Genomic DNA, 22864 nt, shown 5'->3' with positions numbered 1-22864 from the left:
CCAGCTTCAATCCTTATTCACCCCATGAAATAGCAAGATCACACCAACAATACAATGCTCTTTCCTCAATTACAAACTATCAGCATTTCCTTGCAATTCACAATATTCCAGCCCCTAGATCTCTTGGATGAGGAATCCATTTATAGATGTTTGCAAGGGTGTGAGTCATCCATGGGGTTTGTTTAGTGTCATACCAATTGTTATAATGGGTTCCACAAGAGAAAGGATTGGAGATTTCGTAGATCCCTTATTCATCCTTGGGCGAATTCAGAGAGGCAAGTGGCATAGGAGAAGTTTCTAGAAGATTCCATGAGCAACAACCTAGCAAACTATCTCAGACATTTGTCCATCCTTACCCATCAGACCCTATATAAGGCCTAAATAGTATGCATCGCACCCTGGCGGTGTACCACTTAGCATGCATTGCACTTTGCCAGTGGAGCAGTCAGTATGGTTCAATTTAGGCAATTTCTGGATGGTTTCTCAGATGGAACTTTTGGGGAATGATGTATTCATATGACTATGTTATTTTAGGGTATGAAACAATTCTTTTATGGGTTGATGAGCCCTAATACATCAACATATAATTTTGTGGTTGATGTGCCCAAATATGTCTATAACAGTTGCCCCCTAAAGCATGAGGTCGTAAATATTCATGTCGGGTGAAATGCTTTATCATGAGGATCCGAAGTTTCAAACTGGAAGGTGACCTGCATAAGTTACAATACAATACATCATCATAATATAATTTTCATGATCTAGCTAAGGGAGGCATTCCCATGCTCAACTTTATAAATTTCATTTCATGTACATAGATCAGATAGTCGTCTGCAGATATAGACTGGTGATTCTTCAGATATAGAGTCATCATCCATGGTTAGGATGACCATCTGTGTAGAGCCTTTGTACATTTGATGTTTTTATATCCCTAAATATATCGTAGCCCGGATGGATGAAACTAGATTCGGGGTATTCAAACTCGTTCAATCTTTGCTCGATGTACAAATCAATCCATGCGAAGAGATGTTCTGAAGTCGAACATGGAAAGACATCACCTGATTACCAACCAATGATGTGAGTTGTTAACAGACATGAGAGGGTTCACCGATAATGATAATGATCCTCAAGGTACTACAATACAATTCACGTGGTGTGAATATATGATTCGATGTCGAATACCACACAAAATCTTTCAGTCAAAGGCCATTGGTGTCAACCTGTCGCCAGAAGTGAGAAACTTGTCATTGATGTATGCAAGTTTCAAAGTAATGAAAGGGTTGTTTCTAAGTCAACTTCTTGGATAATGAGATGATGTCGATAAGAAGCAACTCATTGTAGGAGGGCCTTGATGTATCCCACATCTATGACACGAAACAAAGAAAATGATTTCTGGAGGTGAAAATGAACTAATGACACAAGGTTTAGGAATGGCGGTCATGAAAAAATGAAGGTTGGAGGTACTACAGTGGATGAGACATTAACTGGATGGTGATTTCTCAACTGAATGACTTCTCTTGAACATGTTAGCGACACTGAGATGAATTGGTAGCATTAACCCCAAAAGATGGATGGTATGAAAGACCAATGATGAGATGACCAGTGAACGGAATGACCCAACCCAACTCAATAATGGAGATGAAGTGAAAGTGTCATGTTCAAGAGTGACTTGCTACCATAAATTCTTTAAGTTTTTTACATTTTCCCCAGTCATTTTTGACCAGTGCCTCTTTATTTTTGTCAAGCTTGAGGAGGATAACATATCCATATTTTATAATTTTCCCTTCGGGCAAAGCTGTTTCTTTTTGATGTTTTAACGAGTCTAGCGATAGTGAAAGTCAGTCTCGTCTAGATGGACAAGTTTGTCGATATTGTTTTAACGAGTCTAACGACAAGGAAAACTCAGTCCTTTTCATGTTTAGAGAGTTTGAAAAGGGACGAAAAGAAAAGTCCATAAGTTCTTTTTCATAAAGTAATCCCTCTGGTCCAAAAAAGGATGAAATAATACTGGAGGGATGACATTTCCAATACTTTAACGAGCGGGGAAAGACAAGTGTTCAACAATCTTTTCATATTTAGTAAGTTTGAAAAGGGTTTAAAGAGGACTCTATTTTGAGGAATGAGTGGTATCTAGGGTAGCAACTGGTTCCGATGATTTTGAAACTTCTCAAAACATGTTGATTTATGTGAAGAGGCTAGCTAATAAGACCACTCATTGCAACTGTTCCTAAAAAAGGGTAAAACAACCAAGTGAAAGCGTATGGTCAGCCGAAGAGATGGTGGTGATGAGATGAAACAACCAAGGCTCAAAAGGCTGACAGAATGGCAACCACAAGGGCTTAAAAATTGAAAATGGGTTCATTTTCAGACAAGCTTGAACCATAGGGAACTATGCTTGGATTCAGTTTCATTTTTACACAAGCTCGAAATGAAGAAACTATGCTTGGTGGTGGAAGATGTTCAATTCACTGTTTAGCACATCAGATTCTTTCATCAGTCATTCAACCTACTCAAGACTCCATCAAATTGATTAGAAATACATATATATGGATGAGAAATGAACTAAAACTGACATTTCACTTTGAAGAACATGAATAGAAAACATAAAAAGTGGTTTCCTACACCAAGGGAACCACATATGCAAAGATGGGTGGACCTTATGGCTAGACATGCTGGCCAGTCACATATCTCCTTCTCAGATGCCTTTTTCGAGTGGCTCAACCGCGAGGAGATGGTGTTTGTGGAGTATCCATATGTCGGGATGGATTTTTGAGGTGATCCGGATTTGGCATTACCAGCTGGTGAACAGTGGAGTGCTATAGGTAAAATGATTCGACCACATCTTTGTTTTTTGAGTTTTATAATGTTTTTTGTTTTTTTGATGTTACGAAGACTAAACAAACTCATATGTGCGTGCAGATATTGGAACAGTGCGACTAGCGGCATGCCCACGAGAGGCAGACGATTCTCCAGCAGGAGAGGTTGTAGGGAGGGCTGTCCTTCGGGATCTAGACATATCAAAGACCCTAGAAGTGTTACAAGATCATATTGAGGGCCTCACTTTCGGCATTCACAATTTTGGGACCGATGAGTTACCTTTGAGGTTATAGCACCATACTATCGGTGTACCAAGTCATTGGACTAGGCTCCTATGCATGATAGCACATGCGGTGACATGTTATCACTAGCATCACTAGTCTAGGACGTTTTTCTACATTAATTTTGAGTTTCTTGGTCAGATGACCAATTTTGTCTTGGACACAAAACATTTTGTAAAAACTATAAACAACTATCTACTTTGGATTTTTGGAGTTTTATTTTGGCTGAGTGATGAAATCCTAATGCAAATGCTTTCTTTACAAATGCTGCAAATGTCTATTTAACACATAGTTTGCTAATGAATCAGTCAATGTGTTTAAGTTTCTAGAAATGTGTTGATATTGAATGGAATCAAAATTCCTTTACAAAATCCTAACTCTCAGGAACATGCGATAAATTGTTGGGTTCCGAACAGAATAAATTCCAGTGAGCTATAGAATTACGAGTTGTGAATCTAGCCTGACAATGAGTCAGCATATGCCATGTGAAATGGAATGAGAGAGAAGTTCAATCAACACGCTATACTTAGCGATGTTGTTCATTGATCGACCAATACATATCCCCCTGAAACTCACTAACTTGCCGCTTGGAGCGAAAATGGCCCAGGCAGCAGAAGATAGATTCTACGTACTATGACTAGCTCCGTCTCCATACGCAACAAATGGTTCCAAAAAGTCTGACATCTGCAACAAATGTTAAGTGGATTACCAAACCAAAATGACAACTCTAAAAGAAATCACTCAAAAATGCAATAAAATCATATGTACAATGAACTTACTACACTTAATCAAGCATAGTAATGTTTAAGATACAACCCATTTCAGGGCTCCGACAGTGGAATCCCATCATAATCGACTACCTCATAGGCTCCTTTTGTCAATACATGTTTAACAATGTAAGGGCCCATCCATAATGGTTCAAATTTACCTACTCCTAATTTGTCAGAATCTTGATCGTAAAGCAAGACCAGGTCACCTTCTGAGAAGACACGAGGCTTAACATTTTTGTCATATTGTGCCTTGATGTGTTTCTTATGTGCTTCGTTAGCCGACGCGACATCACAATGGGTTTCATCCAAATGGATTAATTCCAAGAAACAAGCCTCTTCTTCAGAAGTTTCGGGAAGCAGATCGATTGCAAGCTTGAGGGATGAGATTTCGCACTGAATTGGTAAGACTACTTCTAGACCATACACCAACTGAAAGGGTGTAAATCCAGTCACATTTCTCACTGAAGTCCTATATGCCCACAGAGCTGAGTATAGGATTAAATGCCAATTTCGTTTATGGACTCCAATCATTCTCTACAGCATGCGCTTAAGGACTTTGTTGATTGCCTCAACTTGTCCGTTAGCCTGTAGATAATATGGAGTAGAACTATCATGGGACAATCCTAATTTGGCAGTTAATTCGATCATCATGTGATTGCAAAAATGCGACCCATGATCTGTGACTATAGCTTGTGGTACACAAAATCTAGAAACTACATGATTGAAAAAGAAAAGAGTAGCCTTTTTGCTGCTGTTGTTCAAAGTAGGTATTGCTTCGGCCCATTTTGTAAAATAGTCGACAGCGACTATAATATACCCATGCCTCCCAACCAAGGTGGGGTTACATGTCATGAAATCAATGCCCCATTTAGCAAATGGGCCAACAACAATGACTGGATGCAGTGGTGCAGGTGGTAATTTGGTTTTGCGATCAAAAATCTGACAAGCATGGCAACTTCTGACTACCATTATGCAATCTTTGAATATGGTGGGCCAGAAGTAACTAGCTTGTAAGATCTTCTGTGCAATAGCGTAACTAGATAGATGCCCCCCACAGGCACTTGAATGACAATCATTCAAAACTTTTTCAGCCTCCTCATGCATGAGGCACCTTCGTAAAACCATATCGACACCACGACGGTAAAGTGTATCACCAATGATCAGATACTATTTGGCCTGGTATCGAGTACGTCGTTGTTCAGAGCGAGAGGTGTTAGGGCTAAAAGTTTGGGTCTAGAGATAGACCAGTATATCCCTGTACCACGGATTGCTTGACGATATCAAAAACATAGTCTCATCCACGATTGCTGCTTTTGATGTTAAATCATTGGAGGATAAAGGAAGTTCACAAAGTAACTCTTCAAAGACGAGAGACTTCTTTGATTTGGATTTGGTGAATTTCAAATCAAACTCCTGCAAAATGGCTATCCATTTGGAATACTTTCCCCCCAGCAATTGACGTGACAAAATGTATGTCATAGGGTTGCAATCTGACACAATGGTAGTTTTGCGAAAGAGTACCTAATGTCAAAATCTTTGTATTGCTTGAACAGTTACTAAAGCCAACTTTTCAACATAAGAGTACTTACTTTTTGTATCATTAAGATTACGACTTAAATAATATTAGGATGTTCAATTCCGTCATGTTGTTGCACTAAAACCATAGCAATTGTTGTATCTATAGTGGCGAGATACAGGTTGAAGTCTTTTTGATAGTCAGGAGCGTACATTAATGATGCTTTTATCAGGGAATCTTTTAATTTAAGCATCAAAGGAAGATTGCGCAACCTGATCCCAGTGAAAGGGTACCCCTTTTTTAAAAAGACGTGTATAACCTTTAGAGAGCTCAGCATAATGTGGAATGAACCTCCTTAGAAAGTTAGCTTTCCCTTAGAGTCTCTAAATCTGAAGCAAATTTTAAGGTGGAGGCATGCCAAGAATTGCCTGAACCTTAAATGGGTCGAGTCGAATTCTGTCCTTAGAAACTATAAAACCAAGCAGTCAACCATAACCAACACAAAACACACATTTTTTGCGGATTGAGTCATATCTTGTAGTGTTGGCAACGTAAAAATATGGCTCTCAAATGCTGCGGATGATCACTCCGTTTTTGCGAATGAGTAGGCAAATCGTCGAGATACAGTTGAACGATGTGTTTGATGTCATGGAAGGCATAATTTATTACCCTCTGAAAATTTGCCCCTGCGTTCTTCAAACTGAAAGGTAATTTACGATATACGAATGTGCCCCATGGACATATAAATGCAATTTTTGACTGGTCCTGTGGGCGAATATTGATTTGATTGTATCTGAAAAATCCATCCTTGAATGAAAATATTTCGCATTTGGCACATTCATCAATAATCTGGTCGATAAAGGGTGTAGGAAAGTTGTCTTTTGGACATGCTTGATTTACATCCCTATAGTCGATGCACACTCTTATCGTTCTTTGTTTTTTCATCACAGGAACGATATTCGATACCCAATCAGTGAGAGGTACAGGGTAAATGAAGCCAGCATGCAAAATTTTTTCAACCTCTGCTTTAATGGAAGTGGCTTTCTTTAGATGAACAAGTCGAAGTTGATGTCGTACTAGTTTGACATCTAGATACATCTTGATTTCATGATCAACAATTCTCGAGTCAATGCCTAGCATTTCTTCATATGACCATGCAAAGACATCTCTGAATTTGTGAAAAAGAGCACAGTGGTTATCTAGTTCTGATGGAGAACAAGATTTCCTGACGTGAATATTCTCTACAATCTTAGGTTTGGTCAAAATATTAATAGCGATAGTTTCTTCAATGTTGAACAAATTTCGCTCAGAATCTACTGTATTTACAGAATTTAATAAAAAATCAACAATTGAGGGGTGATTGAGGTCGTTTGAATAATCTTCATTGTCATCTCGAAGGTGGGAATGATGATGATAATCTTCCCACGGTGTCTCTCCTATCATCATTGATTGGATGATTCCTTCATCTGTAGAATATATGCGAAACCAAGGATCAGAAGAGGTACCATATTCTAAAGACCTATCTATCCACACACTTGTCAAGTGCTGATTTGGGTTTCTCGCCCAAGCCTAGAAAATTGATTGCTACAAAGATTCCATGGGGCTTGATAGAAACTCCGTGTGATGATCCTCACTATCAAAATAGTCGGAACTCTTCTTAAACTCAGATGATGTAGACGAGATCATATGACAGGTTCCCACTATGGCCACTTTCGTGAAACTAGATGGAGATGGGAGGGTGAAAGTACCCATTAGGGAAGGGTCTTTTAGGAGACCTACTCCAACATTTTGAAGTGATTGTGAACTTCCATGGATCAATGGAATGCTTCCAGTAGTTTGTGAACTATTAGTAAAAAAGGCTAGTTGGTCAACGATTGTGATTCCACCTTGGAAGGGGAATTCAATCTTTCTAAAATATGTATACACAACGACAACCATAGAATAAACCCAAGGCCCTCCTAGTAAAATATTGTAGTCAAGGAGTCCATCAATGACCTCGACTTCAATGTCTACTGTCTTGCCCCCCAATTCAACTTGCAAGCTACTTAAAATCCCATATGGAGTGTACATTCTCCCATCGAATGCTTTTAACGTTCTTGGTGATCGCGACAACGGTGGTGAAGCAAGAGTTTACCAGCAACTCATCGACATAATACAAGTAGATGCCCCCTCATCAATGATGGTTCGATGAACAATTTTATTGATGGTTTTTACCTATATAAGGAAAGCGAGTTGGGTCGGTAACTGAGGTGTATATCCTTTATGATTAAAGGCCACAAGATTGGAATCTATTGGACTGATCCCACCTGTTGTTGATAACAAAGCCTGCTTTTGGGAGGGAAAATTTTGCAATACCTCAAGTGTCGACATAGCGGATGGCGATTGAGCCAGATCCTCCACTATTTATAATTCTAAGAAACTTGAGCATGAGGATTAAATGTCGATTTATGTACGACTCCCTTTGGCAGTTTTATAGTTAATTCAGGAATAATGGGTGTATCTACTTCTGGCGAAGTTGTTGTCGAACCACTAGGTTGATCAGTAGCCTGGTTGTTCGATGACGATGGATTCCCATAATATTTATTCCTTGTCGATATCAAAACATCATTTTTCTTGTTTGCGATGGATAGCATAAGCACTTGGGATGTGGAAGCATTATCGATAGAAACTAGATTAGTTTCTGGGTTTGGAAACGGATTAGTCAACACCACTGAGGTATTCGAAGCCTTCAAAAATTTTGAAACCTTAGCTCAATGTGGACAATCTCTCATAAAATGCTCCTCGTTACATATCAAACATGGATAATGAGGAGGTTTCTTTGCCTTAGTAGGGTTCTCAAATGATTTCTCAGGAGTGGAATTCTCCTGTTTCTTCTTATTATTTTTCCCTTTCTTCTTGCTCCTTGGTTGCTTTGGATTTTTTCCTTTGTCAGATGAAACAGAATTAATATTTGAGGCAAGAGAATTTTCATTTGCATTTTGACTAGAAATAGCAAGAGCTTGGCCAAATGGACCTCTTGTGGTTTGCGTGCTTGAGGCACTGATCACACCGTCACCAGCATGAGAGTCCCTATTCGATTTAGGAGGAGGTGGAACGGAAAAGGCTAGTCTAGGAGCATCAGGAATTTTTTCGTAGAGTGTGCTAGACTGAGTATAGATAAAATATAAATATTGGACATGAGCAATGACTTGCTCTTCAGTGAAAACTCCTCCTTTCACCATGTCCTCAGTGATAGATGACAATAAGGACTTAATAAACCACTCAGCTAACAGCTCATCAGGAACATATGTCTTTACCATTTGATGATTACGTCGCCACTCATGAGTATGGTCATATATGTGAGTGGACGTGGCCTGTTAAAAACTAGTAAGGAGTTATGTTCCAGTTTCGTACTTGATGGGTAACTGAAAGTGGGTTAGAAAATTTGTGGCAAGGATGGTGAAGTTATCAAATGAAGCTCTAGGCAATTCAATATACCATTTCGCTGCTGGACTAGTGAGAATTCTCTGAAAAAGGTGAAGTCTAATCGAATCATCATTCAGAGTGTTAGATGAGCACCACAAATGAAAAGTCATTACGTGATTCGATGGATCTTCACCTAGATTTCCATTGAACTTAGGAATATTAGAGGGGAGTTTACGAGGAATCGTTGGCCACTAAGGGGCATATGCAATTGGATCATTCGTTAGCCAGTTCAAATTTGGTAATTCTAGAGTTGTTACAAAAGGTAACTGGTGATTCAGGTTGGGTGGAGCATACCGAGGATAAGATGGAATCGCCTGAGTAGTAGGTCTTTGCATACTAGCATAATGCATCTATTGTTGGTAACTTTGATAAGGTTGTTGGACATAACCAGTATAGTGTGGTTGTTGATCACCAGTTTCAAAATGCGGCTGTCCATAACCTACAAAGCCTTGTTGCCCAGGTCCTCGGTAGGCTTGATATTGTAAACCGAGCGCAAACTAAGGTTGGGTTTGCTAGAATTGTAGTTGTTGGTATTCTACCAGCCACGGTTGTTGGACCATTTGCTGTTGCCCAATACTGTAAGATTGACCAAGTTGTGGATTGATAATACCCGCTGGTGCCTTAGTCATTCCATATAAAGAAGCACTAACCTGAGGTTGCGGTTGAGCCGTAGAGACAAGTGGATGTTGTATCGCACCCTCAAAGACTTGAGTCTTCTGCGTCAAAACATGAGGTTGCGAGGAAGAAGGAGCAGGTTGAGGTTGAGACACAACAGATTGTGCTTTTGTCTGCGACACAGTCGTAATAGCAGGTGTAGTGGGAATATTTGACACAGGTCGGATCAGTTGCATTGGATATACAGCCCTTTGTTTGTTCTGGCAGTATTGGTATCCAACCACTAGATGTAATTCCAATTTGACTTGAATATTGTTGGAAACTCTCATATGGTTGTTCCCAAGGAGGAAACAGTGAAAAGGCATACTGCTCTCCATATGGCGGCATTCCAGTGTTTAAAGGATATATTGATATTTGAAAACTGGTTTGTTGAAATTCATATTGGCATGCAAGATCAAATTGCTGAGATTCAACATAAGAAGGACCAGATGGGACTCCGGATGAATAAATAGGAGCAGACCATGGTGCTGAAACAGCCCCTGAGTGGACTCCAACTAGTGATTGATAACTAGCTGGAACAAATGGTGTACCAGAAAACATTGTAGGAACAGGAGTAGGAGGTTCTACGGTAGCTGCATCAGATGACACATTCCTAGATGTTGATGGTTGCTCAAACATGTTTAGTCTATATAAAATATCTCATAGCAATTCGACAGGAACTTGCGATGAAGGAGGATTAAAAGAACCAAACTCAGGAGTAGAGGGATACAAATGAATCCCAGCTCCAAAATGAAACAAGGTACTAGATGGGGGATCCTCTACTATCTCCTCTATAGCAGTCAGACCATGTGGAAGAGGTAGACCGTCAGGCCCGTAAAATATTTATGGAGCCGAAGAAGGTATAGCTTCTGCAGTGACAGATACTGGAGGGGTGATACCTTCTGAATATTGAAACTCAACTTCAAGATGTTCAGGTAAATAAACTTCAGTCTCAAAGGGAGGTTCTTGAAAAACTACTAGTTCAAATGTAGCCTTGGTTTGAACTGAGAGGGGTTCTGGATCAACTCTAGATGGAGTTGTTTCAGCTACAAAAGTGTCTACCATTACAGTAGGATTAGTTCTAATGTCATCTTATAATTGCAGAACTTCTTCTCTCAAGGAAAATGTACCAGAAATAATCAGAGTAATTGTAGTCTCTGACGATGTTGAAACAAAAGTTTCGAATAAACCAGATGTATTGGACTCAGTTAAACGAGACCGCTTTGTCTGGATTAGCTTCACTTCCAGAGTTTAAGATGGTTGACTCGCTAGTCTCTGCGAACAACAGGGTTTTGATTGACTTTCTTCCATGATTGCAGATTATTTGATCAATTAAAAATTAAGGGGAAAATGATGTCATTCTGAATTCAATTATTTTTAATGACACTTGGACACAACTTTTCTTTTTCAGTTTTTAAGAGTCGAGAAAAAGCTAAAGATGACTCTAGTCTCCTTCGATTTTTAATGAGCCTGAAAGGACAAGTGCTCAGATGGACCATTTCTTTTAAAGAGTCGAAAAGGAATGAATGTGACTATTCTGGAAAACCAAGACAGAGGGATTACCAAACCATTCAAAAAACTGTAATATACACCTTGGTGATAAATTAAAGAGAAATTACCAAGGACTTATGTACGACAGTCAATCTTCCCGAATGTTGTGTTCAGTGCATTGCGATCAATAAGGCGGCAGACTAAGTTTCTTATGGATAAAGGATTTAAGCCTATTGTGGTCTCCCAATATATACGTGATGATACGGGGAGCACAAGTCCATGCTAGCACTTATCGTATCAAGGAGGAGGAATCACCCAACCTTCAATGAAAACGATAGCCACTAGTTTTAACTATTCTAGAACACATCACTAGCCTAGACCTCTAGATATGTTGTGTTAAGTTCCAAATCGTTGTTAGGTTCATTGAAATTTATTTTAAAGTTGATCTTAATTAGAGTTTGCCTTTTAATGGTTCGCTGCGTGATGATGATCTGAAATTCCTAAGATGCAACCTACAATGATAAACAATCTTTGTTTATTTGAGCAATGAAAATCCTGGTGACTAGGGAAAGAAGATAAGAGTGCTTTTAAGCAAAGAGAAGAGAGCACACACTAGTGCATTTCCCTAAATCATCTTTTCGCACACAAATCAAAAAATGCTAAATGTAAATGCATGTATTTTTTTTCGCTTTCCTTAATGTGCAAAATGCCAGAAAGGAAAACTAAATGTAGCAAAGATCTGAAATATTTCACTCAAAATGACATTTTCAACAATTTCTTCTTCAAAAGAGAAAGGAAGACTAAAAACAACACTTTTAAATTTTGAATAAAAATGCTTTCAACACTTCGAATATAAACAAATCAAACCAAATACATGAAGAAAAGTTCAATCGATTATCAAGGGAAGGAATAATTCACGACACTTCTCTTTTTGATAAAAAAAAATGACAATTACGACACTTTTTGTACCAAAGCGACAAATCAATTTAAACAAATTTTTGACAAAGAATTGTAAATGATGAAAAAATGCACAAAAACATTCACTAATCCTAATGTAATTGATGTTGATCTAAGAGATGCAAGTAAGTTTCAGTAAAGAGGCATTATTCATTTGCAACAAACCAACCAAACAAAACTGAAAACAAGGTCAAAACCCCTCAATTTCTAGATGGAAAAAGAGTTCAGTCAATCATCACACCTAGGCTTCACAGAAATAGAGATGCATTTCACTTACTACACTCGGGAGGTGCGATGCATACTGAGTTACAGTGGAAGACAGTGCGATGGTCTATGGAGCGCAACTGAAACGGGTTTTGGCTCAAATGTGCAGTCGTTTTCAATGAGTTAAGTTGTATTTTGATGAAAAATAAAGAGCAGAGTATGATGGAATGTCTTGAGAGGTTACTGAGCTACCAAAAGGGCATCTAGATGTGCTTGTAAGTCAAATGTTTAACTCATAAACTAAACCAGAGATTGATTGAAGCAGCATTCATCTACTATGCAATTGCAGAGGAGGAGCAGTTTTAAGGCTACCTGGCTGACTTCAGGCTCTGTCTATAGTTTATAAAGCAAACAATAACAACAAACAAACATCTGTTCATTCCCCAGCAGAGTCACCAATTTGTTTATGGGAAAACTAGTATTCCTAAAGAATGCTAGCCCTATAGGTTTGGCAGCTACCCTAGAAACAAGAGTTTAAAGCAATTCAATGATTTCTTTTATGTGTAATAGAGAAGAGAAAGATAATGGAAGCAACCTAGAACTTCCACTTGATACTTTGCCTGATCTCTCTCCCCTTTGACAGATCCTGCAACTCCTCTTCGTACTTAACATGCTTGGAGAGTACTTGCACAAGTACAGCAACAAAGAACCGTCAAAGCATCGTGATCTATTACAACATAAACATTACAGAATCATATATATAATGAAGAAATGATAGCATTCAGAAATGATAACATTCACAATTGCACAATCATATGGAAGAAAACTTGAAGAACTTTATTAATAGAAGGGACAATTACAACCCAGTTGTCTAATCCAGCATCATCCTCCCAGCTTCCATCCTTCTTCACCTCATGAAATAGCAAGATTACACCAACAATACAATGCTTTTTCCTCAATTACAAACAATCAGCACTTCCTTGCAATTCACAATATTCTGGCCCATAGATCTCTTGGATGAGGGATCCATTTATAGATGTTTGCAAGGGTGTGATTCATCCATGGGGTTTGATTAGTGTCATTCCACTTGCTACAATGGATTCCACAAGACAAGGGATTGGAGATTTCTTAGATCCCTTATTCATCCTTGGGCGATTTCAGAGAGGCAAGTGGCATAGGAGAAGTTTCTAGAAGATTCCATGAGCAACCACCTAGCAAACTGTCTCAGACATTTGTCCATCATTGCCTGCCGTACCCTATAGAAGGCCTAAATAGTATGCATCACACCCTGGTAGTGTACCACTCAGTATGCATCGCACTTTGCTAGTGGAGCAGTGAGTATGGTTCAATTTAGGCAATTTCTGGATGATTTCTCAAATGGAACTTTTGGGGAATGATGTATTCAGATGACCATGTTCTTTTAGGCTATGAAACAACTCTTTTAGGGGTTGATGAGCCCTAATACATCGACATATAATTTTGGGGTTGATGTGCCCAAATATGTCTATAACACTTCCTGTTTCATTCGTCGTGTGTGGGTGTGCTGCATTTTGGTGCTGCTCACTCTCCTGTTGATGCCATATTATCTTGATGTCCTTGTCTACGAACAACCTAATGTCTTCATAGGTAAGCAAGCTCATATACACTTTCTTGGCTGCAACCCCCGTTCTGCTCTCAATGGTGTCCCTTGACTCGACTCTCTTGAAGGCCATTATACTTGTGCTGCTGAGAGATAGACGAACAGCTGTGATGCCTGGAGACATAGAAACACTCATGGCAAGAAATCTATCAATCAAAAACCAAAACAAACTTGAGGACTAACTTGTAATATACCTATGTGATTGATCATGGAGGTTGCCCAATTTCCATGGGGAGGTCGGGAGACTCACTCCCAAAACTGTGCAAGGCACAGTGCGGGCTGTCATCAGGCAAACTCACTGGTGGAACTGTGCAATGGACAGTCCATCCTGGCCTAATGAGGACTAAAACTGCACAATGCACAATTTCAATGAGCAGTGACATGCAACCAACAAACTGCATTGCGTAGTTTTTGGGGCCAGGAGGACACTACCTCCAAGAATTGTGCAATGCAAGCCTAGAGGTCAGTGTTGGGAAAGAATTGCACAATTTCTACAAGGGAGGAAGAGACTTCACTTCCGGAAATGCGTATTGCTAGCAGGGCAAGGCATGGTCCATGCCAAGGTAGCCTAGACCGACCGACACTGGACTCAAAATATGAGAAGTCTGAATGCATGATGAGATGAGTGCAAACAAGAGTGAATGATTATGCATGAAAACAGTAAGTGTAGGATTCAGAAAACAAGACAACATGCATGTGAGTGAATCGGGTCACCGAGCCGGTGACCGTTGGTGCAAAAACAATGTCATGCATGTGACAATAGTGAGATACAAACAAAAACTAAAACAATGCTTGTACAAGCTAACATGCATGCAAACGACAACAAGCGTTCACAGAAATCAAGCAAACAACATTCACACAAGCTGAAACACAAAAAGCAATAGAAACACAACACAAAACATGCGAAGCGGGCTTACCCTAAAACAATTGAGTTGAATGTGTCGATGAATCCTAGATGTGATGTGGGATGTTAGAGCTACAAGATCGATGCGAGGAATCAGCTCTAGAACATCTGTTTCATAAGTCTTTATAAAATCGATTTTATGACATGCATGCCATAAATTTAGGAAAAGCGACACTTGACGGGAGGTTTCTAACATGATCCTTGCATGTAACCTCAGCTGCTAAAAGTAAATCCCTAGATCTAGGGATGCCTTTGCATGTTGCCTTGGGAAATGTAGTCCATGCATGCAAATTAGTTTTGCTTCATCCGATAGGGAACCAGTCAACTTGAAGGAACGTGCATCGGTTTACGAGCCTCGGAGAGGGATTTGCGCAGCTTCTATGCTGAGCAGAGATGGTAGTCCCAGAGGGACTGCGCAATTTTTGGGAGGAATAGATGACTGTCTCCTATGATTGTGCAATTTCTAGGCTGAGCAGCTATCCTCAGTCGGACTATGCAATTTTCTCAAGGAAGCCTCTCTCACTCCATTGTGCAATTTTTGAGCTAAGCAGGCTGCCTCACTAATTTGCGTAATTTCTGTTAGCTGTTACAGTGGCTGTCCCAAAGGGATTGCACAATTTCTGAGAGTAGCAAGTGACTGCTAACGAGAATTGCATAATTTCCAGGCTGAGGAGCTGTCCCGGGATGAATTGCGCAACTTTTTAGAGGAAGACTGTTAGGAAGAATTGTGCAATTATGGAGCCCAACTGGGTTTGCACAATTTCTCGAGGGAAGGCTGGTTTCCCTCGAGAGTTATGCAATTTCCAGAGGAAGCTCCTCAACTAGCAACTCACACTAAGTCCTAATATGAGCCTCTCAAGGAGGTGGAACAAACTTGCATGCATACAGTGACAAGACGCTATGAAACACCTGAAGTTCATGTGCTTGATAGTGCAAGACATGTTGCTGAGGATGGATGTGCTTGATAGTACAAGACATGTTGCTCAGGATGGTCGCTAAGGAGGCTCCAAAACAAAGCTAATGAAAAATTTTGGAGGGTGGTTGTAGTCTCTACAACATCTATATATATATATAGAGAGAGAGAGATCCATATTGTAAATCTCAAAATTTTTAATTAAATTAAAAGAAAAAAAAAGATATAATTAAAAAAAATCCTTCATAATTACTATTAATTTTGGAAACTAAATCTTAACCATTTATCTAATAATTATTTATAATTAAATTAAACTAAATAATGAAAACCACTATTTTAATTTTTACTTTTTTTTAAATTATAAACCTCCCATTTTGCAGAAAACAAATTAACAAAATTATGACAATAATAAATCCCAAAAACTAATATATTGAGATCTCTTATCTTATAATAGAGATAGATGTTTGAAAAATTAATAAGTTCCTCTCCTAACCAAAAGTACAAAGAAACCCTCGTGTGTTTTAATAGAAAATGCGAGATCAATCGGAGTGAGTAGTATTGTTAGTCTCCACTTTCTTCACACAAAGTGGTTTCCAACACAGTAAGGAAATGGATTCGAAAGGAAGAGAAAGAAACCCTTGTGTGTTTTACTAGAAAATGGAGATCAATTGGAGTGAGCAGTATCGTTAGTCTCCACTTTCTTCAAACAAAGTGGTTGCCAACACAATAAGGAAATGGATTCCAAAGGAAGAGAAAGACAAGCGCAAAACACACAGATTTGAAAGCTTTATACATTGCCACCCAAAGCCCTACCCTACCTCCTTACCCACGACTCGCTTTATTCTGTTGTTTTTATCGATCTTTTATTCATTCCCGATGCTTATTACCTTAATTGTCTGACAGTTTGTCTTATCATATAGTATAATCTCAATACTTTAGGCACCCTCGTCGTTTGGGCATTTGTCTTTATCATACACAATAAAAAGAGGAGCAGATTCAGGGAGAAAATTAAAGATGTTGGTGGAGGAGTTGGTAATGTCTTCACTGTAACTTGAAAGTATATATTGCTTTTATGCAGCTACTTATTATTTTATAATTTCTTCTCCCTTACCTTCATATTTTATTGTGACAGTTAACAGTGAGGATACCTGCTCCCATGTTATTCACAATCAAATGCAGTTTGCACACAACTAGAGAGCTTAATTCATTCACAGTGCCCGTCTCCTACCCGACAACCTTCATCACGACACGCTGTATACTTTCGCGCTGTATATTTGTTTTTATGGATCTCTGATTTCTTGGAATTCATATTATCCTTTTGTACATTTGTCTCATCGTAAAAACCAACGTAGAAATCAAGAAGAAGAGAAGTTCTTTGTATTGCAGAATTTCCCTGTCTATTCGTCATGCTCAACTCTTGTTTTGTTCAAGGAATTTGAGCCCTGTAAGGCCTAATCGTTTGAAATTCAGTAGACCATTAGGAGACGAGGTGCATTGTCGTTTGTGTACCTTTACCTCTACCGAGGTTACAATTTCGCGTGGACTACCAAAATTTAGGCAGAATTTTGTAAAAGTTTTTTCAAGAAATTTAGTTTGGTGAGTGTTTGAATAGTTTTTAAAGGAAAAATAGAGTCGTCTTTATTAAAAAAACTCTGAGCACCTAAATTTTTTAAACTTGACAGCTGTAATCTAACAGCTGTAATCTAGATTTCTAAAATTTTATATGTGAACCTACCCTAATTTCCATTGTTTTACTGGTAAAATTGTGCCCTAATTAGTCTACACTAATGCGTAACGAAGTGAGTCGATGCTAATATAAACGAAAAGCGCCCTGACAGAACAGTTGACAGTCAGGCCATATCCTCTCAACGTTCTGGCTCTGAGGAAGGGCCCTTGCAGGTGGACACCTACAATGTATCAGAGTTCTTCTGGTACGATGAGTTAGTAGCTGGATCTGCTGCCCAAAACCATCTTATCCACTTATCTGAACTTATCCTGACAGTTCGCTCAAGGCCAATTAGTTAGTGGAAACATTCTCAAGAGATGGGGAGAGCGCCATGCTGTGACAATGCTAATGTGAAGAAAGGACCATGGTCGCCTGATGAGGACTCCAAACTCAAGGAATATATGCATAAGTATGGGACGGGTGGCAATTGGCTCGCTCTACCCCAGAAAGTTGGTATGTTGTCCTTTATATATCAACGAATTCATTCAGGAATCAGATAGCTCGGCTGTATGTTCTACTTTTGATCAGTTTTCCAAACAGTAGTATTTAATATTCAAAGGTTATATAAACATTCTTAGGCCATTGTCTGATTATATTAGGATTAATTTGATTCAGGAAAGATGGTCTGTAATTAGTGGTTTAATGGTTTGGTTGACGTTATTATTCCAATTGTATTTGATTGCAAAGAAACTTATAAATAAGTTTATTTGTTTTCATAGTAAGGTGCCAAAGGTTGAGCAAGGCTCCCAACTAGTGCAAAGGGCCAAGGGTTGAGTAAGGTTTCCAGCCGTTTTAAGGGCCAAGGGTTGAAGAGGGCTTTCTTGGTGGCTTGGTCAAAGACTAAAAGAAATCTAATAAGCTGGGTTTTTAGGAGAAATCGAGGTTTTCCAGAGTATTTCTTGGTGTTATTATTTGCGTGATTATTTTTATATAATTGGTTAGGGATTGTTTAAATTAGCTTGCCTTATGATACGTAACAGGTCAAATTGTAAGAAGTTTTGTATATCTATTTTGTTATCATACTAATGTTGTGACTTTGCTTCTGTCGAAGAGATTTTTGGAATATTCATCTGCTATGCCATTGTGATGATGTTACAAATTGTTTTTAAATATATAGACAAGGTTTTAAACATCCGTATTAAATATCTATTGAAGCGTTTTCACTCTGATTAGGTTTTTAGGTTTTGCAATGATGTCATTACAATTCCAAGCTTCTAATCAGCCATTGTCTGATCAAATTGCCAGAAGTTTTGCAAATCTATCTTATTATTATACCTATGTTGTGAGTTAGATTGTGTAAAAACTGCCGTTTGTAATGATAATGATGTTACAAATTGCTTTTAGAAACATAGACAAGGTTATAAACATATGTATTAGATAGGTATAGAAGCATTTTCACTCTGATCAGGTTTCTAGGTTTTGCAATGATTTCATTACGTTTCCGTGATATCCACAGGAAGAATGTTACAGGGTTTAGATTTTTAGATAGTGTATAAAATCCATGTGTTAATGCTTAATGATTTGTTAATAGGAATAATGGACTTTTAGCATCTGCATTTCAATGATTTGTTAATAGGAATAATGGACTCTTTAGCAGGCGCATTTTGGATTCTCCTGGTATAGATATTTTTTCATTGTCCAATCGTATCTTTTAGTACATACAATACAGCCTTAGGTTATTAGAATACATGCCTTTATTTGTTGATTCAAATACCAGGTCAAGAACAATTCTCTCGGATGCATTTTTGTCATTTCACTGTTAAAATACCAGTATTTTGCAGATTTCTTGAGCTGATCCTTGTCCTCCGCAAATATAGGTTTGAAAAGGTGTGGAAAGAGCTGCAGACTTAGATGGTTGAACTACTTAAGGCCTAATCTAAAGCACGGAGGTTTCTCAGAAAAAGAAGATAACATCATTTGCAGCCTCTATGTCAGCATTGGTAGCAGGTAGTAAAAAAACATTGACCTAAGAATTTCAACGATAAAAGATAAATTGCCATTCATTCACCCACAAAAATGATAGCTATAGTTTTTTGTTGGAATATAGGACCTGATCTATGAGTTCTAGCATTGTGCAGGTGGTCTATAATTGCAGCACAGTTGCCAGGGAGAACAGATAATGATATCAAAAACTACTGGAACACAAAGCTGAAGAAGAAACTGCTGGAGAAAAGCAAGGATCATCAAACCAGTCCTGTCACTGAAGCGAAACAAGAAAGCAAAAGCATGCAACGCTATGCTACATCAGATGACAATACAGTCCCAAACATCTATGGGCCAGAGCAACAGGATGGAGGGGTCGATCACCATAGTAATATGGGTATTAATGGCCCTTACTCTAAGTTCAGTCCTGGAATAACCTCTCAGTTGATCGCGCAAAACTGTGGCTCAAGAATCACTGAATCCCCAATGCAGGCGTCGAACTCCACTAGCCGCGCCTCACAAATATCGCATTCCACAGCTCATAATCAATATAACTCGCCTGAGGGGCGAAGCGATGAATCAACCTCGGTGAATAGCTTCAATAACGAAGGCAACAACAACATGGCAGTCTATGGATTTTGGACGGAATTGAATGATCTTTATTATGCAATAATGACTGACAAGTACAGCAACTTGAACTGAAAGTACTCTTGTCGGTCAAAGTATATTTATTTCTCCATTTATTCTAGTGCAGCTCTCTCGGGCAGTTTCAAAATATTATTTTGAAGATGAACTGTATTGGAGTCATAAAAAATAATCAAATGTGTTATTCGGCTTCGCTTTAATAATTCCAATTGCATGCTGACAAGAGTCACCAATTATGGACGGACTTAGTGGCATTTTTTCAAAAAAAAATTCTAATTTTAGGTGTTTTAATTAATTTTTCAAAGTATTTCAAAAAAAAATTTAATTTTAGGAATGTTTTAATTAATTTTTTTAAGATGGAAATAGATTCAGTGTAATCAATAACTCAAGGTAACTAAAACTTATCTAAACTATTAAAGTTTGACAATTGTAATTTGATTTTGTAAAAGATTATGTTTAATAGTATCTGAATTTCCATTATTTTCTTAGCAAAATTGTGAACTCTTTAAACTACTGACATTATTTAATTTATCATAATTTATATGAAAATATCTTGAAATAACAATTTTAACTATGTAATTAGCATCATTATCCATTTTTAATACTATAGGTGTGCATCTCTAGAATAGGTTATAAATAACCATTATGTGCATTGTACAATTTTAAATTGCATAAAATATGTTCCAATAATTTCTCTGAAAATATCTTGGAATTACAATTTTGACTTGTGTAATTAGTATACCTAACTATTTTTAATGCTATAGGTATGCTTTCTTAGAATAGGAATTGAATAATTATGTTTTTAGAATAGGATATGAATAACTATGAAGTGCATTTTAGAAATTTAATTTGCATAGAATATGTTCAAATATTTATAATAGTATAGATTAAGGGTTTATAGTTATTTTAAAATTAGTTGTGTTTTTTTAATTAATTTATCTCCAATTAATTAATTAAATAACATATCTTATATTGAACATGTAGTATTGCTAATCTATGATATTGTAAGAATAACAATTTACAAGTTTAGAATTTTTTTGGTAAATTAAGGGTGAATTTCTAGGGTTAAAAATATTGTTGCATGTTTTTTAATGTGTATTTATATTTAACTCATTTATTATTATTATTTTATAGTTGCATAAATTCCAGTATAATATGCTAGAGATGTTGTAATGTAATGTAAACATTTTAACTTGGTCAAAATCAAATAAAAATAAGCCTAGTATGGTAGAGATGTTGTAATGTACTGAATTCTAATTATTTCTCCACTCGTTTCTATGTGAAGAGATTTAATCCCAACTTTTTAAAAATTGAGAGTTAAGAGAGATCTAAGATAGTATAATATAATACTAATATATTCTCTATTTCTATATTATCATAGAATATAAAAATTGAAAACTCATGAAAAATAAATACATATTATGAAAAATCTAAAAATAAAACACTTCTCCTTTTACTAATTGCCCTGAAAGTGCATTCTACAACCCAGTATGGTGTGTAAGTTTGTCATTTGTATTATACAATTTTCTTATGTGTTTAATAGTTATTTCTGTAAGTTTGTCAATTGTATTATACAATAACCTTATGTGTTTAATAGTTATTTTATCATATACTTTGAATTTTAATGGATCATAAATTTACCATCAACAACAAATTTTACCACATTAAAATTCCAAATGTAAAATTTTAAACATCCTTACTCTTTACTAAAGTCAATACCATTCGTAAAATGAAGTAGAAATGTTATTCCAACTCAAAAAATCCAAAATATTGTGCCATAATCTTTTAATATTTCTTTTACTTAAATATTTGTAAAATGAATCTTTAAAATTAAAACCATATCCTATGGATATATTAAAATCTGGACATAAATATATAAATATTTCGATCTCAAAGTTGTAATATTTGAAACTTTCGTTATCATGCTAGGTAAAAAATATCATTAAATTTAATATGAATACTAATATATTATAGTATTAATATTAATATATTATAATAATAATATTATAAATTTAATAACTTAGGATTAATAGAATATTAAATTTAATATAATATTAAATTTTTAATATTGTAATATATATTAATATATCATGATATATATTAAGTCTACATATATATGGGAGGGAAGAGCAAAGAGAGAGTGATAGAAGTGGAGAGATAGAGGGAGTGGCAGTAAGGGAGAGAAAGGTAGAGAGAAGAAGGATGAGATAGGACTTGAGAGACAAGAGGAGAGAGGGAGGTATAGAGAAATGGAGTTGGAATGAAAGGAGAATCACATAGAGAGAGAAAAGTAGAGAGATAGAGAGGGAGTGACAAGGGAGAGATGGAGATAGAGTGTACATGTTTGGGTGATATAGAGAGATAAAGAAGGAGAAATAGAGAGAAGAGGGGTAGAGAAGGAGAGATAGTGATAGAGTTGGAGGTCGGAGACAAAGAGAGAGAGAGAATCAAATGCAAAGAGATAATGGAGAGAGGCAGAGGGAGGTAGGAGAGAAAGGGGGAGAGAGGAAGGAAGAGAGGTTGGATGTGAGAGAGAGAAGGAGAGAAGAAGGGATAGAAAGAGGGAGGTAAGAATAAAGACACAAAGAGAGAAAGGTGGAGAGAGAGAGAGTGAGTGATAATGGAGATGGAGAGAGAGGGAGAGAGGAGAGAAAGAGGGAAGAGAGATAGAAGGGGGGAGAGAGACACAAAAAGGAATGAAAGAGAGAGAGGGAGATAAAGAAGGAGGGAGAGGTAGATCAATAAGGATAAAGAGTGTGTATGTTTTTTAGGTCATATAGAGATACAAAATAGAGACATAGAGAGATAGATATATAGGTGGAAGGTGATGCGAGGGAAGAAGAGAGAGATAGATATATATCGGGGGGAAATCAAGTGTGTTTGGTGATGAGCCCCAATTTTGGTACAATTTGGGCTCATTTTTGGCCTATTTTGCTTGCTCAAACCATTCATTTTTATTGTT

The 22864-nt window shown here is 37.4% G+C and overlaps 1 protein-coding gene across 1 annotated transcript; it reads left to right on the top strand.

The window, feature by feature from the left end:
- The first annotated feature begins 17454 nt into the window (after window positions 1–17454).
- On the top strand, window positions 17455–20137 carry LOC149146019 (transcription factor MYB35-like). Its single transcript, XM_089450117.1, has 3 exons — window positions 17455–17787; window positions 19152–19281; window positions 19413–20137. The coding sequence occupies exons 1-3, from the start codon at window positions 17652–17654 to the stop codon at window positions 19957–19959; spliced, it is 813 nt and encodes a 270-aa protein (XP_089306243.1). The 5' UTR covers window positions 17455–17651; the 3' UTR covers window positions 19960–20137.
- The last annotated feature ends 2727 nt before the right edge of the window (window positions 20138–22864 follow it).

The sequence above is a fragment of the Pinus tabuliformis genome, chromosome X (assembly GCF_031772625.1).
Source record: "Pinus tabuliformis cultivar Carrire ecotype Pingquan chromosome X, CPIR1, whole genome shotgun sequence".
Taxonomy (NCBI): domain Eukaryota; kingdom Viridiplantae; phylum Streptophyta; class Pinopsida; order Pinales; family Pinaceae; genus Pinus; species Pinus tabuliformis.
Note: the sequence above shows the minus strand (reverse complement) of the source record. Positions and strands in the feature narration are given on the sequence as shown.